Source organism: Eulemur rufifrons, chromosome 20 (assembly GCF_041146395.1).
Source record: "Eulemur rufifrons isolate Redbay chromosome 20, OSU_ERuf_1, whole genome shotgun sequence".
Classification (NCBI taxonomy): Eukaryota; Metazoa; Chordata; class Mammalia; order Primates; family Lemuridae; genus Eulemur; species Eulemur rufifrons.
The window spans coordinates 6,501,542-6,520,398 of record NC_091002.1 but is presented as its reverse complement, the minus strand read 5'-3'; the positions used below and the strand labels follow the sequence as shown (position 1 = coordinate 6,520,398).

Here is an 18,857-nt window from a genome sequence, read left to right as displayed (position 1 = left end):
GGGACGGGCCTTGGAGTCCTGAGCAGGTTTCGCACTGTCTTTTAGTGCTGTCATTCCCTACAGCAGATGCTGCTTGGCAGCGTTGTGAAAACCTAGGATGACACAGGCTTGGAATCTCAATAAAAGCAACACAACAATTTGGCAGCAAAAATCAAATTTCTGCATGTGTCTATCAACCTAGCAATTCCACTTCTCAAGCTCTGTTGTAAGGAATACTCGTGCAGGTGTTCACAGAGAGAGGGAGAGAGATGCTCAGGGGTAGTCATCGTGCCAAGCCTGCTGGGAGCCCAGTGTCAGTCAGTAGAGGAAGGGTTCCCTCCTCCCGTAAGGAATCCAGTACAGCTGTTACAAGGGGTTATGTGACATCTGCATGGGACATGGACATCATGCCAGCACATACTCTAGAGCAGTGGTCCCCAGCCTTTTTTGGCACCAGGGACCGGTTTCATGGAAGACAATTTTTCCATGGACTCAGGGAAGGGGGATAGTTTGGGGGATGATCCAAGCATGTTACGTTTATTGTGCAGTTAAACCTCTCTCCTAATGATAATCTGTATTTGCAGCTGCTCCCCAGTGCTAGCATCACCACCTCAGCTTCACCTCAGATCACCAGGCATTATTCTCATAAGGAGCAAGCAACCTAGATCCCGTGCATGTACGGTTTATAGGAGAGTTCACGATCCTATGACAGTCTAATGCTGCTGCTGGTCTGACAGGAGACAGAGCTCAGGCAGCAATGTGAGCGATGAGGAGTGGCTGTAAATACAGATGAAGCTTCGCTGGCTCCCTGCCGCTCACCTCCTGCTGTGCGGTCCCATTCCTAACAGGCCTGGGCTGGTACCGTCCACAGCCCAGAAGTTGGGGACTGCAGCTCTAGAGAATATGTAGGTGTTAGCTCTAGAGAATATATAGGTGTTGGGGAGGTGCAGGAGTTCCACTCTTTAGATAATTCTGGAATATTCTAACACTTTGTAGCAATGGTTTAGCAAGCATGGGTGTGCGCCATATCACTTTTGCAATCCTAAAAGCAGTTAAAAGCACTGTGCATATTTTCCAGCAGTAGGTGAGAGCTGCCAGCTGGACGCAGCGATTACTGTGTGTCCTCTGTTTCTGTTTCAGGACAACGTGTTAAACATCATTAACCAGATCATGGACGAGTGCATCCCCCAGGACCGAGCCCCTCGGGATTTCTGCGTCAAATTCCCTGAGGAGATCCGGCACGACAACCTGGCTGGCCAGCTGTGGTTCGGCGCCGAGGTAGTGGGCGGCCACCTGGGTTCCACAGCCTCACGTTGGGCAGTATCCCACTGTGTCCCTGTGAACCTCGTCTGTGGGCACCTGCTGGTGCAGGGACCTGGTGTCTCCTCCGTGGCTCAGTCTGAGCCTGTTAGACCATGAGCCTCTAAGAGGGTCTGGAAAAGACATGAACTTGGGGCCCCCCCAAACTGCACATGCAAATGAAGTTCCCATGTGATTTTTATGAGGTTCTGAGACCCCCCAGACATCCAGGATCTAAAAGCGATTCTTAATAGCAATAATACCAATATCGAGGATAGTAGATCCCCTCCCCCACCTACAGCGAGGGTGGCAGCCGGGCTGGGGGGCTGTGCGGACCTCGCTTGTGGCGTCACAGGATAGCCGGTCAGATCTTTATCTTCAGCTCCCAACGAGGAAGCTGAGGCATCAACAGGAGGGTTCCTCGCTCCCTGCAAGGAGGTGGGCCAGCCTTCCCCAGCCCCCACCGTGTGACCCCCCCCAACTCCTCCACTTGGCCGTGCCCTGGGGTCTGACTGCAGCCCGACACCCGTCCCCTCCGCTGTCCTGCCCTCCTGCCTCACCTCTCAATGGATCCCCGGGACGGCCGGGCCCTTCCATGGTGCTGCCCAACCCCTGTGCCCATCTGCTCCCCGTTTTACCCTGTCCCTGTGCCTGCCCAACTCCTCTGAACTGTCTGGTCAGGGTGTCCTCCGCCAAGGCTGTGGGGGTGTGGGTGGCCCCCAGGCAGGTTGTCCCTCCTCCCCAGCCTGTTTTCACCTCTGGGTCCCAGACAGAGGGTGAGGAGCTGTGAGGAGGGGGCAGGCCCTGCACCTGCTGGCTTGATGGGCACCTGGCATTCGGGGCCCCGTCAGCTCCTGTGTGGTCCTGGTGCTTGCAAGCTCCACGCTCCCCTCCAGGTGGCCCTGGGAAACCCTCGACCGCTGGCTCTGTCACCTGGGAAATGGCTTCTTGTCCTGCTTGTCTGATTATCGCTGACGCGTTCATTGGCTGGTGATTGGTTCTGCCCTGAACCCAGTGAAGCCTGGCTGTGGGCGAGCACCCCCATCATAGGCCCTGTCCCTGAGAGTGGCTGGTGGGACCCCACGTCACTGACATGCCAGGGCCTGCCCCCAGAGCCCAGGGCAGATTTGGGGGTTTATGGGTGTGGAGAGGCCCTCCCTGCCTGCCCGGGAGGCTGGCATTGAGACTGAGCGTATTGACAGGAGGTGTCTGACTTCCTCGAAATGTTGGTGTCCTGAACTTAAGAGAAGCCTCTCGAGGGGACACCAGCTGCAGGTCCTTGCTCTAGAGTGGGAAGATGGGCACTGAAACCTCAGGGCGTGGCAGAGCCGGGCTCCCCGGGGACAGGGTGACTCTTGAGAGCCCTCCCCTCTGTCCCGGGCCTCTCCCTGACTGTGTGCCCCCACCGACAGTGCCTGGCTGCTGGCTCCATCATCATGAACCGGGAGCTTGAGAGCATGGCCATGCGCCCGCTGGCCAAGGAGCTGACCCGCAGCCTAGAGGATGTGCGGGGCGCCCTCCGAGACCAGGCGCTACGGGACCTCAACACCTACACAGAGAAGATGAGGGAGGCGCTGAGGCACTTCGACGTCCTGTTTGCAGAGTTTGAGCTGAGGTGACTGAGGGCTGCCTGCGTGGGCCATCGGCTTGGGGGACCTGGCCTTTGCTTTGTGAGTGGAGGGGTGGTGCCAGCTCTCGGGAGCTCACTCTGATATTTCAAGCTAGAAAATTCTGCAGAGGGAGGAGCTAGGCCAGCCCAGGGCAGTTGCTGATGTAGTTAACTCTGGAGGGCACAGTGTGGGGGCGAGGGGGAGGAACCTTCCCGGAGAGGGGAGATAAGCAGAGGGGACATAGGTGGGACCAGTGGGGGTCTGGCTGGCGTGGGCCTCCAGGGCAGAGGACTTGGGAGAGGCCCACAGGGCTGGGCACGTCCACAGTAGATGAGATAAAGAGAGGCAGCCTCGTGTCCACGGTGGTCCCAGGTAGTAAAAATTGTCATCTGTCAAACTCTAGGAGGAAACCTACCACCACGTTAAACCCTGTGCTCTCTAGGAAGTGAGAGCAGGGACAACAGACTTTCATTTTCTTCTGTCTTCCCAGGTTTGCTAAATAAGCTTTCATAAGAAAAAAATCAGTTAGTGATTTAGAAGGAAAGAAAATGTTCTTGGGCTGGGTGCAGTGGCTCACGCCTGTAATCCTAGCACTCTGGGAGGCTGAGGCGGGAGGATCCCTTGAGCCCAGGAGTTGGAGGTTGCAGTGAGTTATGATGACACCACTGCACTCTAGCCTGGGCAAGAGAATGAGACTGTCTCAAAAAAAAAAAAAAAAGAAAAAGAAAGAAAGAAAGAAGGAAGGAAGGAAGGAAAGAAAGAAAGGGAGAAAAAAAAACACAAAAAGAAAATGTTCTCATCGGGGCATGGTTGGACAAACCTTAACATCCTTGTAGCCATCCAGCCATCCTCCTATGAGTGCCTGTGCGGCCTGGGCTGGCTTGCAGGGCCACCGAGGTGCCCACAGCATGACGTTGCCCATGCAGGGCTCACAGGGTGTTCACCTGTTCACCCACCCGGGCGCACATGCATTCATTCATTCCTTCACTTGCTCCCTGATAAGGCCAGTGCTGCCATGGGAGACAGTCCGTGTACACGGGCAGCGACAGTTCCAGGGCTGACAGGGCCAGGGATGGGGCCTGAGGAGGCCCTGGACGGGGCCTTCCCTGGCAGGAACTTTGATTTAAAATAGTTATAAAGCTGTAGAAATGGGGCAGTGTTGCAGTTTTAGTTTAACACACACTTTGATTTGGAGAGGCCCACAGGTGGCCCGGGCGTGGCGTTAACCTTCCTCGCTGTGTTTGCAGCTATGTCTCAGCCATGGTGCCGGTGAAGTCTCCCAGGGAGTACTACGTGCAGCAGGAGGTCATCGTGCTGTTCTGCGAGACGGTGGAGAGGTGAGGACAGGAGGGCCAGGGTGGGGTGTCCCGAGCTCCTGATCCTTTCTGCTGATCCAGGCATGGGGGAACGTAGCGCATGCGCTTTGCCCCACTGCTGGGCAGAGCCCGGTGGCCTCCCTCCTCCCCTCTGCCCGCCCCTTCCTCTACCTCATGGTAACTTTTCTCTTGGCGCAAAGGGTAGATCCTGCAGGCAAAGTCATGATTCAGAGGAGGAGAGTTGTCTGGGAGGATCAGTAATGGTGGAGAGCTGGCTGGGAGGATCAGTAATGGTGGAGGGGACATCCAAACCTCCTTGCCTCCCCCTCCTCCCTGACCTCCTCACTCTTCACCTCTTCACTCCTCAAGTCTTCATTCCTTATCTCCTCACTCTTCACTCCTCACCTCTTCACCCCTCACCTCCTCACTCCTCACCTCTTTACTCCTTATTTCCTCACTCCTCACCTTCTCACTCCTCACCTCTTCACCCCTCACCTCCTCACGCTTCACCTCCTCACTCCACCTCTTCACTTTTCACCTCCTCACTCCTCACCTCTTTACTCATCATCTCTTCACTCCTCACTCTTTATCTCCTCACTCCTCACCTCTTCACTCTTAACCTCCTCACTCCTTATCTCCTCACCCCTCACCCCTCACCTCCTCACTCCTCACCTCTTCACTCCTCATCTCTTCAATCCTTCCCTCTTCACTCCTGAACTCCTCACTTATCACCTATTCACTCCTCACCTCTTCACCTGCTCACTCTTTTTTTTTTTTTTTGAGACAGAGTCTCACTCTGTTGCCCAGGCTAGAGTGAGTGCCGTGGCGTCAGCCCAGCTCACAGCAACCTCAAACTCCTGAGCTCAAGTGATCCTCCTGTCTCAGCCTCCCGAGTAGCTGGGACTACAGGCATGCGCCACCATGCCCGGCTAATTTTTTCTATATATATTTTTAGCTGTCCATATAATTTCTTTCTATTTTTAGTAGAGATGGGGTCTCGCTCTTGCTCAGGCTGGTCTCGAACTCCTGAGCTCAAACGATCCGCCCACCTCGGCCTCCCAGAGTGCTAGGATTACAGGCGTGAGCCACCGCGCCCGGCCTTCACCTGCTCACTCTTCACCTCTTCTCTCACCTTCTCACTCCTTGCCTCCTCACTCCTCACCTCTTCATTCACCTCTTCACTCCTCACCTCCTCACTCCTCACCTCTTTACTCCTCACTACTTATCTCCTCACTCCTCACTCCTGACCTCCTCATTCCTTATCTCCTCACTCTTCCCCCTTTATCTACTCACTGCTCACCTCCTCACTCCTTACCTCCTTATTCTTTACTTCCTCACTCCTCACCTTCTCACCCCTCATCTCTTCACTCCTCACCTTCTCACTTCTCACCTCCTCACTCCTCACCTCTTCACTCCTCATCTCCTCACCCCTTACCTCCCCATCTCCTCAACTCCTCACCTCCTCTCTCCTCACCTCCTCCCTCTTCACCTCCTCATCTCCTCACTTTCTCATTCCTCTCTCCTCACCTCTCACTTTACTTACCTCCTTAATTCTATAGGCCAGGATGGGTTCTTGCTGGGTTTCATGTCTGCTGAACAAGGATTTATGTGGGTGAATCACCAATATTCTCATCCAGCCTTTTATAGTTATTAAAGGCACATTTTCTGAATGGATTTGGGGGTTAAGATTTAACCTAGAATGTTTCTGTGATTGGACTAGTGTTATGGTGTTAGGTATGTTTTGGAATTGCTTCATATTGTATCTTAAGTTTGTTATTTTTAAAAGATGGATTATTCACTGTTTATGCTTTGAGAGATATTTCAAATTGCCAGAAAATAAGATGCCTGAACAAACTTTTATTTTGAAAAATCATTATGTCAACAGGCCTGCTCATCAGGTGTAGAAAGAGGCCCCTTTGTATATGCCCAGGGAATAGAAATACATCCAGTTTCTCAAGGAAGTGTTAAATTATTTGGGGTAGTATTTTTGTTCCATGTTTATTCTTGACACTTGAGTTGTTTCAATTTCCTGGTTAAGCAAAGCTGTTGACTGGATTATTTTTCTTATTTTGTTGGACGTCACAGCTGTCCCACTCACTTTGCCCACTGCCTGCTTCCTGAGACGACAGAGGCGGGGTAGGCAGACGGAGAGCTGGGCGGGCTGAGCGTCAGGGTATGGGTCTGCCCCGGCACCGGCCCTCTGGACGAGCTGCGCTGCCTTCTGGATGTGTCTGCTAAGCGTGGCTGCAGGCGAGGCTTGAGCGTGCTGCCCCTGCCAGGCTCTGGTCTGACCCGAGGGTGCGGGTGGGCCAGCCCCGCCCTGCTCACTCTCTCCCCCTTGGACAGGGCCCTGGACTTCGGGTACCTGACCCAAGACATGATTGATGACTACGAGCCGGCCCTCATGTTCACCATCCCGAGGCTGGCCATCGTGTGGTGAGTGCCCCTCCCGCTGGGACAACAGTCAAGTCTGGCGCCAGGTCCCCGCTGGGTGTTGGTGCATGGTACTCACACCCGGACAGGCGCTGCTCAGCTGCCCAGATTGGGTGCCAGCAGGCCTGCCGTCGGCCCTTGGCAGGTGAGGACCCAGGTGTTCTGAGCACCTCCTACGTAGCTTGTTGGCAAGGGAGGGGCCTCCTGCGCTAAATAGTGCAGATGGCCAACCACCCGCCACTGGACAAGTGAGGTGGACAGCAGCTTATTAGCTTATTAGTCACAGAGACTCATAGCCAGGCAGGACCACATGGAGTGCACTCGGGAACAGAGTGACAGAGCAGGGGCTGTGGGAGGCAGGCTTTGTAGTAACAAGAGGAGGAGTGCCCCTGGCTCCCGCAGGAGGATGTGATTGATCTGTTTGAATAATTTTGAGGGCTGGCAAGGAGGTGGAATCCATTGAAGAACAGGTGTGGTGCAGTTGGTCTGGCTGGCCGTGGGGGCATGTCTGGGAGAGGGAGGAACTCACAGGTAGGCTTTGGGGCCTTGTGGGGCTCAAAGATGTCAAGACATAGAATTTTAGGCCTGAAATACACCGAGGTGGGCAGTGCTAGGGTGCTTGCAAACCATCTCTAAGCTTCTGGGACCAAGGTCAAAGCCCAGGTGTTTTGGGGCTTGGTTCACTGCCATGCAAGCATAACCTGAATCCAGACAGGGACTCCCCCTTCCCTCCTGCCAGGTGGGTGGCCACGGAGGGAGGAGGGGGAGTGAATGGGCCCGCTGGGCTTGCAGCTGGGAGGTGGACTAGAGGCTGCTGGCCTGCAGGTGTGGAGCTGGGCAGGTGTGGGGAATGGGGAGTCCCCGGGATGGGTGCCCGTTGGAGATGTAAAGTGGCTGGGGGCAGTGTGGGGTCGGCCCAGAGGCCAGGACTGGCCCAGTCTCAGGCCATGGAGGGGCCCTGCTGAGGGTGGGAGGGAACCTGGAGCACAGGCACAGGCAGCGGGGTGCTGGGGCAAGCACAGACCCCCCCATGGGAAATGGGGTGCAACGGTTGGAGTGTGGGGCAGTGGCAGTGCCTCAGGGCAGGGCCAGCCTCCTGGGCCCGCGAGGATGGGGGTGTTTTCTTCAACTGCAGAGATAAGTTGAGTACCAGTCAGGAGTCGGGAGCCTCGGGGCAGGGTGAGGAGACCAGACCCTCCTCTGGGCCTGGTCTGCTCCCGTGTCCCAGAGCAACCTTGAGGGATGCGGGTGCCTCCGGAGTGTCTCTGGATGCTGTCTGGCCCAGAGCTTGTCCAGAGTCCCCCGACAGCTCCGTGCCAGCCTCGCTCCTTTTGTCGTCTTCCCTCTTTTCTTAGCACTGGCTCCTCTCAGTCAGCAGAGGAGTGGGACTGGGTCGCATCACACCAGAGAGGAGACACTCTGAAATCCTTGTAGTCATTAGGGTTTGGGAATTTCCCCTGGCCTCGGTGGCCAGCGTGAAGGTGGCTTGGAGGAGGGCGTCCTGGCGCACAGAGCTCTGCTCGGTGGGCTGCAGTGCAGGATTTTGTGACATTTTCTTTCCAGGCAATGTCTCTCTGTGGCCAAACTCCTTTTGAAGAAGATGCTGGACATTTGGGGTCCTCACTCTTCCCTTTGTTTGAAAAACAAAACAGCAAAGCTGTCATGAGTCAGGGCCGTACGTTGGCCGGCAGGGGTGATGGTCTGTGAGCCTCTCCTTTAAGGGCAGGTGTCCCCTTCGTCCCAGTGGCACTTGCAGGTCTGAGGTTTGGACACTGCCTTCAGGAAACACCAAAAACCCTGATCTTCTTTTTAAAAATTTCCTGCAAGTGCTGCGAAGTGTCCAGTCAGCACGTAGTCGCTCATGTGCTTATCCGTGCCTTGTGCCTGGCTGATTTCCCTGGAAAGTTCCATCCCAGGGTGTGCAGGTCCCCCCCAAGGCAGGGACGGAGGGAGCTTCTTCTAAAGCTCCTGGGAAGCCGAGGCCCCTGAGGCAGCATTCCAGCTTCAGAGTCAAAGTGAAGAGGTATTGAGTGACCCCTGGCTCGCTGTGATTCTGGACTTCCACAGCCGTGTTCGCTCATTTCTCTGTCTGCCCACCTCTTGGTCCACCTGCTGGTGGCCGAGCCTTTGCTCTTCCTGCAGGTCCATCCGGGTCCACAGCGCCCGGAAGCCTTGAACCTGGGAGGCAGAGTGAGGCTGCAGGCAGGGGCTTTGTCCCCAGGGTCCCTTCCTGGAGGCAGCGGCTTGGGATACCCTCGGGCTCAGGCTGGAGGGAGGGCCTGGAAAGGAAGTTGGAGGATCCCACATGATGAGAGGGGCTCAGAGTATAGGAAGGAGGAGGGGAGCAGGTGTGGCTCTGGGGGATAGTGAGGTGCACAGGGCTGTCGCGGGAACCCGCCGTCCCACAGCTGCTGGAGGATCCACAGCCCAGTGCTGATGGCCCCCCTCTTGCTCCCTGTTGTCCACAGCGGCCACTGTGGGCTGACAAGCAGAGGCCACAGCTGCCCAGGGTGGGGCCCAGGACTTGCTCTTTCCTGTATTCATGCAGGAGCATGTATTGAGTGACTGCTGTATACCAGTCCTGTGCTTATCCCAGGGATGCTGCAGTGCCCATGGGGCAGATGGACAGGTGGGCAGATGAGCAGTTGCTGTAGGGTGTTCTGGGTGCTGGGACGTGCTCAGTCAGCTCCCCCTGGGGTGGACAGAGCTGGAGGCGTGGGGTGGGGCCCCTAGGGCAGCCGGCCTGAAGTAAACCTACTGAATTGGGGGTTGGGGAGCCAGGCAGGCACCAGCAGCTCCAGGGCTGGAGCTGGGACGGGTGACTCAAAGATAATTTTGCAGAATTGGAGACCCAAGCAGGCTGCATTCCTGGGACCCCACCCTCACAGGATTGTGACTGTGTGATGTGGGTGTCCTGGGACCCCCAGGTGACCCCCTGGGAGCACTCAGAGCAGAGGGTGTGGGGAGCAGAGCATGGAGCTTCTCTGTGGCTCCTCTCCCTTATTCCCCTGTTGCAGGACCCTCCAGGGTCCCCCCAGGAAACAGTGTCACAGAACAATGACCATGTATGCCAGCACTTGCTGTGTGCCTGGCCCCCATGGCTTTGAGGGGCTGCCAGAGACAAGGTACTGCTCGACCAGCAGCTGGAAGTGGCAGGACCAGGTCCAGCCAATGGGTCAGAGCTGGCATTGGGCCTGTGACAAAAGCAGCAGGAAACTGGCTGTGAGGCCGCAGGAAGGCCTGCCCAGGCAGGAGCGGCGCGGCTGAGGCCTGGGGGCCTGAAGAGGCTGGTGAGTTTGGCCCTCTTCCACTGGCCGGTGGGGACGGAGCCAGAGTGGCTCTGATGTCCCTCGCCCCTCGTGGCCACCTGTGTTCTGGGGGCAGTGTCTTCCACACCAGGCTCAGACTCCTCCACACCCTGGTTGTACTTTTAGGACTTCCCAGTCCCCATCAGCGTGGACATGGTCGCTGGTGCCGGCCCAGGACCCCACGCGGCCCTGTCTTCCACCAGGAGGGCAGGGATGTTCACATTCCTTATCCACAGATGTGCCCTTAGTGCCTGGCATGCGGTGGCACAGTGGACTTTTGCAGATCTGGGCATAAACATGTATTATATTTACAAAGATTATCCGGGTAGTATTACTTGTAATTATAAAAATTTGAGGGAGGATGGATATCCAAAATTAAGGGATTGATTAAAAATGATGCTCTAGCCATTTAAATAATGTTGGAGAAAAATTCCTAATGCCATGCAAAAACATTCCCAGTGTATAAAATATGAAAATGATCAAATAGGATGTCCCTGTTTTACAAAATTTCTTAATATGATAGGTGAAACTTTTGTAAACGAAATCAAAGCAATAAGAGTTCTTTTTTCTTGTGGTAAAATATACAAAACATAAAACTTACCATTTAAATCCTTTCTGACCTCACAGTTCAGTGGCATTCAGCACATTCAGATTGCTGTGCAACCATCACCACCATTATCTCCTTTTCCATCGTCCCAAACTGAAACTCTGTCCCCATTAAACACGAAATTCCCTTTCTCCCCTTTGTTTAATTCTGTTTATTGGGTTTTTCTCTCTGAACTGGACATGTTAGACAAGAAGACTGCACCCTGGTCCTGCCAGTAAGACCCCATCATGTTTGCACAGAGAGACATTCTGGTAGTATCCATTTAAGCAACAAGCCTGCATAGCCCTCACCTGGCTCAGATGAGGAAGATAGGGGACAGGTGGCGCGTTCATGGGTGGACGCTTCCTGGGCACCTGAGACATGCTGAAGTGGTTTGGTCCTGAGAGACCTAGGGAGGCACCCAGAGAAGGGTCCTGTGGGGATGAGTGCTCTCGAGGAGAGATGGGTCCATATGTGGATGATTGAGGTGCACTCAGAGCTGTGTAGGCCATACGGTGTGTGGTGGGGCTGCCAAGGAGAGAACATGGTTGGCCTGTGGACAGGGGGCTGCCGGAGGTTGGCATCCAAGCAGTCTTGTCGTCTAGCAGGCATTGAGCTGGATGCTGGGATGGGCACAGTGAGGAAAGCCAGCCTCAGCCATACAGGAGTCCTGGGGAGGGAGGCCTCTTGAGGTGTGGTGGCATCCTTGAGTCAGGGTTGGTCCTGCCTGGGGGGGCGATGGGAAGCTGCTTCCCGCCTGGAACGGGGACAGAGCATTGGCCAGACTGCAGGGAGGGAACCCATGGGGGACCTCAGTTCTCACCTCCAGCTCTGATGTGCTTTGGGAGTAGATGGTTTCAGGTCTAATTCTCATAAACCTCTACAGATGAATTAAACCACAAACCCAGTTTTTCCATTTTCAAGAAGGTGGATTTTAGTAACAAATCTTGAGGCTAATTTATCTGATTGCAACACTGTTGTGCACAGATATATTTTTATGATTATTTTATGATACCTCCAATGAACATAAGCTAATCAACTTGGGTATAATTTTCATTGCCTTTTCTAAACTTATTTAAGATTCACTCACAAGAGGCAAAGCATGAGCTGGCGACTGAGCTGGGCACGGCGATGCTGTGGGGCCCCAGCGGCCGTGTGTCTCACCTCGGGTGTCTGAGTGGGAGGTCCCAGGCTCACCCACAGGGCCATGGGGCCTAACTACACCGGCTTTTGTGTCTCAAATGCAGTGGCCTCGTGGTCTATGCAGATGGACCCCTGAACTTGGACCGCAAGGTGGAAGACATGTCTGAGCTGTTCCGGCCCTTCCACACGTTGCTGCGGAAAATAAGGTGGGGGGAGGTGGGGGGTGTGGGGGAGGAGAGGGGGAGGGGTGGGGGGGTAGAAGGAGGGGTGCCATCAAGTGTTCAGCCACCGCCAAGTCCTCCTCCTTCCCGTGAGGAAGGGCCAGGGGTAGTATTCCCTGTGGTTGTAAATGGCCCCATGGTGGTCAAACCCAGTCTGGCTTTTGCCATCTGGGCATCATGTGGGGTTGGGAGCTCTTTTGTGAGGAGCTTTGGGGAGTGGTAAACCTCACAGTTCCTTACAATTGTGTACCCTTTGTTCACCAAAAGCTCTGCAGTTTACCTCTATCAGTGGTGCTCATACTTTGGTCTTTTTCTTTAATTATTCATATGTGTTTGTGTCAATGCATTGGAGTCCCTTTTAAAACTCCACACCTTTCTACCTGTGGACAAAGTGCTTTGCTGGGTAGCATAGACAGAGCTCTGTTGTGGCCACCTGGAGGGTGGGGTGGTGTGAGGCTGTGGCTTGTGTCCTCCAAGCGGCTCCCTGGCCCCATGGCCTTGGATCCCTGGGTGTGTCCTATCATACCCAGGCCCCTGGTCTTGGGGACCAGATTTCCTTTGGGGACCCAGAGAGCACATCACTCTGCTCCATGTGGAGCCAGAGGTGCTGCTAGTCCAGTGGAAAGTGACCCAGAACGGAATCTTGAGCTCCCGGGGTCCTGGCAGTGTGGTTGAGGGTGGAGCAATCGATCCAGCCTGTCGTATGTCTGGTGGGGGCTGTTGGTGCTTCCCTCTCACTCTGGGGGTCATGACCCCAGGTCCCAGAGGCCGTAGTCCCACCTTCCCTGGATGACATCTGGAAGAGGAGAGGCGAGGGATAACCCAGGGCCGGCAGGAAGGCACAGGACGTCCTGGGCAGACGGAGGTCTTATAGGAGGGACGGGTGGGGCGGGTGGGTACTGGGGCTGAGGGCAAGGGAAGGGAACTGCATGGGGTGGTGTGGGGCTGGGAGAGGGCCCAGGCCACCTGTGGTGATCCCAGCAGGCTTGCCACCTGCAGCAGTGGAGAGAAAGGTGGGAGCTGAGCAGGCCTGGAGGCAGAATGTTCTGCAGGTGCAGCCGGAGAGGCGGGATCGGGGAGACTGCAGGCTGGGGGTTGGGGAGGCGGGGCGACTCCTATAGTGTCAGACGTCAGGAGCCTTCTCCATTAAGGATGAGCAATTTAAAATCCCCAGACCCTGTTAAATATCATTCGTCACATATTATCCCCAAAAGCCGGCATAGATGGAAGGAGACTCTGTAGCCCACCCTGGGGCCCTCATTCAGGGAAACTTCATGCGTGGATGGGGGCAGGGACCCAGGTGTGCAGTCCCAGGCCAGCCCTGCCTGCCACCCTGAGGAATCGGAATCACTATGTGTGCTCCCGCCACATTAAAAGCAGTGAGGCTCTACAGGTGAGCCTGAGGCTCCTCCAAAGATGGGTTCAGGGACTTACTTATCCACTATCGTCCATTGTGGTCCGGTGTTTACAAACAGAGCTTCAGAAATGCAGCCATCATCGCAGGCTCATATGCCACCTCTGGGAAAGAAAAGCTGGAAAGAGATATCTAAATAAAGTACTTAAAAATGAACTTGGACTGAGGCCAGGAGTTGGAAGCCACTGTGAGCAACAGAGTGAGACCCTGTTTCTACAAAAAATAGAAAAATTAGCCAGGCCTGGTGGCATGTGCCTGCAGTCCCAGTTACTCAGGAGGCTACAGTGAGTTATGGTGCCACCGCACTCCAGCCTGGGTGACAGAGCAACACCCTGCCTCTAAAAAATGAAAAAAATGAACTTGGAGTCAGTTGTAAAATAATTGAAGAATATGATGAATTTTGTGAGTGGATATTTTAATAAATGAGTGCTATTAAATATAGGTAGACATAACCAGGCAACTTCACATCTTTTTACAAAATGTGGGCAAGACTTCTGCTTTGAGACAGACAGGATGCCTCAGGTCGCAGCAGGGTAATTCTCCAGCCGCAGCAATGAGAAAAAAACTGGATAAGTTTGAAAAATCTTATGTGTAAAGGCAACCAGACTGCAGAAGTGAGGATTGGATGAACCAAAATTTCAGAGAGGGGAGAGCTTCTCGGAGGTGAGCTGGCAGTCTCTGTAGCTGTTTTTGCCCAGGGAGCAGTCCATGATTCCAGGCTTGCTCAGGACTCAGGCTTCCCAGGCAGAGACTCTCTACTGAGGGAAAGAGGACCTAATGGTAAGAGGCTGGTGGAACACGTCGGAAACTTGGAGCATTTAAGCAGCATGCCTGCTGGGTTTTGGGGAGGCAGGGAATCCAGGCAGAACACTCCTAAACAGCAGGGAGAGGCTTCCGCAGTTCTGGGGTGCTTAGGAGACAAACATGCCTCAAGCACACTGCCAGTCACCCCACGAGACATTTGTCAGATTTTGAAGCTACATGGGGCAGGGGGACCTGGAGGCTGAGCCCAGTCTCAGAGCTGCAGTAACCAGACTGAAGCTACAGCCCAGCCCCAACCTGCTCAATTTCTGAAGGGAATGTGATAATGGACCCTCACATCATCTGCCTAACAGAAGAAAGGGGAAATCCTCTGGGGGCGGGAAGCATCATCTGTAACCTCTTTGATTCTTTTATATCCAGTGTCTGTCATATAATCAAAAATTGCTAAAAATGTAAAGAGCCAAGAAAATATGATTGATAGTTAAGAGAAGAGTAAGAAAATTGATATAGACTGCCGATGATCCAGATATTAGGCACAAAGACTTGAACACAATTGTGATTATGTTAAAGGAAATAGAAGGGGGCAAATCAGGTAAAAGGATGAATAATTTAAACAGAGAATTGGAATGTATGAAAAAAGAAACAAAGGGCATTCTAGAGCTAAGAAATTTCACAATCTGAAAATAAGGACACAGTAGATAGGTTAATATCAGATTGGACCAAGCAGAACACAGAAGTAGTGAACTTAAGGACAGCTCAATAGAAGAGACCCAAACTGAAGCACAGAGAGAAAAAGAATGGGAAAAACAAACAAGTAATAACAACAACAACAAAGACCAGAACAGAGCATAAGATGCATGTGCAACATACTCAAAAGGTCAAACTTACATAATTGGAGCCCCAGAAGGAGAGAACAGAAAGAATGGGCAAAGCAATATTCAAAAAAGTCATGGCCAATTCCAAATTTCCAAAAGATGAAAAATCTCTACCCACAGATTCAGCAGGCTCAAGACAACTACAAGAAAGATAAACATAAAACACAAAACCTAGGTGTGCCATGGTGAAATTGACAAAAACAAAGAAAAAATCTTAAAAGCAGCAAGAGAAAATGGACATACTACTTTGAAAGGAGTATAAGATAGACAGCTGTGTTCTTAAAAAGCAAACAAACAAAAACAATGGAAGCCAGCAGGCAATGAAATGATATATATTTAAAGTGATGAAAGAAAATAGCTGCCAACCAGAATTTTATAACCAGCAAAAATATCCTTCAAAAATGAAGGTGATATTTCACCTTCATGAATTATTACAATGAATTATTTTGAAACACAGAGCTGAAGGAATTTGTTATCAGCAGCATGCACATAAAGAAAAGCTAATTGGAGTTCTTCATGGAAAAGAAAAAGTAATCTTGGATGGAAATGTGAAAATGCAAGAGAAACTAAAGAACATGATGTGGATTAATGTAAATGAATGCTAACTGTACAAAACAATAATTGTAATGTCTTGTAGAATTTAACTTATACATAGCACTAAATGCATGATAGAAGAATCAGAAAAGACAGAAAGGGGGTAAATGGAATTTAAAGTTTGTAATGTTCTAGCGGTATTGGAGAAGAATTTTATAAAATATATTAGACTGTGGTAAATCAAGGATGCTTGTAATAATATTAGGATAAAACTAAAATAATAGTTAAAGATGGAGGGCAAGAAGAACATGAAACAAATGGACCAAATAGAAAAAAAATAAGAAGGTAGATGCAACCCAACTATATCATAATTGCATTAAATGCAAATGGACTAAATATTCCAGGTACAAAACTAAGATTACCAGGCTGGGTTAAAACAACAACTATATTTGGCTGACAAGAGGTATATTCCAGATATAAAGATATAAGCAAGGTTAAAAGTAAATGATGGCAAAAACCATGCAAACGTGAATCAAATACAATTGGTGTGGCTGTACCTGTACTAGACAAAGTAAACTTTAAGGCAAGAGACAGTATTAGAGATAAAGAGAAATATTTCATACTGATAAAGAAACAATCCAATAGGAAGATGTTATAATCCCAAATCTGTATGTACTGGCTGAATAACATAGCTTTAAAACTTATGTAAAGCAAACAACAGAAATATAAGGTAAAATAGACAAATCCAAAGTCATCAGGAGACTTTAATTTACCTCTATATAGCTAATGGAACTAGCAGAAAAAAACTTCTTGAGGACATAAGAAATCTCAATAATAAGACTAATAAACTTGACCTAATTGACATATGTATAACAGCACCCAACATTTGCCAGAATTCATGTTCTTCTTAAAAGACAATTTATGGACCATTTATCAAAATTTTTCATATGGCTAGACCATAGAAAAAGCCATGATGAACCTCAAAAGATAGAAATTAATATGAGTGTATCCTCTGAGCACAATGGAATTAGGCCAGACATTAAAACAAAAAAAAAATTGGAAAAAAAAACCGATTACATGAAAATTAAGTAATACAATTCTAATAACTCACTGGTCACAGAAGAACTTTGAACTGTATTATAATGAAGATATGTCAAAAATTTTAAGATGAAACTCTTAAACAGTGCTTTGAGGGAAATTTATAGTACTAAATACTATAAATTAGAACAGAAGAAAGGATGAAACTCAATTATATAAAGTTTTATCTGAAGAAACTAGAAAATGATAAGTCTATATACCTCACAAAAGCAAGAGGAAAGAAATAATAAAAATAAGAACAGACATCAATGAAATAGAAAACAAATGCACAGAAAGAAAAAATGAGCAAACTCCAAAGTTGGTTATTTTAAAAGAATAATAAAATTGCAAAATTCTAGCAAGACTAGTCAAGAGCAAAGAGAGAAAACATAAATCATCAATAAGAATGGAAAGGGGGCATCACTACAGACCTTACAGACATCAAAATGATAATAAGAGAACACTATAAACAGCTTTATATCAATAAATTTGACAATTTGAGTGAAATGGACAAATTTCTCAATAAAGCAATTAATCAAAAGTGACAGAATAAATGGAAAAATTTTTTGGTCTAAGGTCTATAAAGAAATTGAAACCATTATTAATTAATTAATTATATTTTTAGAGACAGGGTCTTGCTCTGTCACCCAGGATTGAGTGCAGTGGCACAATCATAGCTCACTGCAGCCTCAAATTCCTTGGCTCAAGCAGTCCTCCCGCCTCAGTTTTCAAAGTAGCTGGGACTACAGGTGCGTGCCACCACACCTGGCTAATTTTTTAAAAAAAATTTTTTGTAGAGATGAGATCTCACTATGTTGCCCAGGCTAGTCACAAACTCCTGGCCTCATTTGGCCTCCTCAAATTCTGGAATTGCAGGTGTGAGCCACCATGCCTGCCCTGAAACCTTTATTTAAAAACATTTCCACAAAGAAAATATCAGGCACAGATGACTTTCCTTATGTATTCTTCTAAACATTTAAGGAAGAAATAAAACTAATCTTATACAACCTCTTCCAAAGCATAGAAAATGAGACATTTTCTAACTCTTTTTTTAAAATGAGAGTATAATTTTGGCACTAAAACCTAATGAGGATATTATAAGAAACAACAACTACAGAAACAATCTCTCATGAACATTGATGCAAATACCCTTAGGAAGACAGTGACAAATAAAATTCAACCATATATAAATAGAATAATATATTACGGCCAAGAGAAATTTATTCCAGGTGTGCAAGATTGGTTTAACATTTGAAAACCAAATCAATGTTTGCCACATTAATTTTTTTTCTTTTTTTGCAATTTATTTAAAAAATTTAATTATGGGCACATAATAGTTTGTACTTATTTATAGGATACATATGATACAGGCATATAATGTGAATTAATCAAATAAGGATAATTGAGGTATCTGTCACTTCAGGCATTTATCATTTCTTTGTCTTAGGAACATTTCAGTTCCACTATTTTAATTATTTAAAGTGTGCCCTAACTTATTGTTGATTATAGTCACTTTGTTGTGCTATCAAATATTATTCATTCTATCTAACTATTTAAATATATTTTTGCACCCATTAACCATCCCCACTTTATCCCCCACTCTCTGCTACCTTTCCCAGCCTCTGGTAACCATTATTCTATTTGTCTCCATGAGGTCAATTTTTAAAAATATTTAGCTCTCACATATGAGTGAGATCATGTGAGATTTGTCTTTCTGTGCCGACTTATTTCACTTACATAATGTTCTCCAGTTCCATCCATGTTACTGCAAAAGGCAGGATTTCATTCTTTTTTTGTGGCTATATAATATTCCATTGTATATAGGTACCACAATTTCTTTATCCATTCATCCATTGATGGACCCTTAGGTTGATTCCCTATCTTGGCTACTGTGAATAGTGCTACAATAAATATGAAAGTGCAGATATCTTTTTGATATACTGAATTCCCCTCCTTTGGATAAATACCCAGCAGTGGGATTTTGGGGTCATATGGTTGTTCTATTTTTAGCTTTTGGAGGAACCTCCATACTGTTCTTCATAGTGGTTGCACTAATTTACATTCCCATCAACAGTGTATGAGTGTTCCCCTTCTCCACATCCTCACCAGCATTCATTATTGTCTGTCTTTTTGATAAAAGCCATTTTAACTGGAGTGATATGATATCTCATTTTAGTTTTGATTTGCATTTCTCTGATGAATAATAATGTTGATCATTTTTCATATACCTGTTGGCCATTTGTATGTCTTCCTTTGAGAAATGTCTATTCAGATCCTTTGCCCATTTTGTAACTGGATTA

General features: G+C 49.4%; 1 protein-coding gene across 2 annotated transcripts in view; it reads left to right on the top strand.

Annotated features, from left to right (window-relative positions):
- ZFYVE28 (zinc finger FYVE-type containing 28) overlaps positions 1-18,857 on the top strand; it is a 116,475-nt gene that overhangs the window by 60,666 nt on the left and 36,952 nt on the right. The window contains exons 3-7 of one of the 2 annotated variants that reach the window (XM_069496013.1): positions 1,120-1,257; positions 2,691-2,893; positions 4,136-4,225; positions 6,551-6,640; positions 11,779-11,880. In XM_069496013.1, the coding sequence (XP_069352114.1) occupies positions 1,120-1,257; positions 2,691-2,893; positions 4,136-4,225; positions 6,551-6,640; positions 11,779-11,880 (623 nt within the window). Of the gene's footprint in view, positions 1-1,119; positions 1,258-2,690; positions 2,894-4,135; positions 4,226-6,550; positions 6,641-11,778; positions 11,881-18,857 lie in introns of those variants that run through there. The other variant, XM_069496014.1, reaches the window with a different exon arrangement.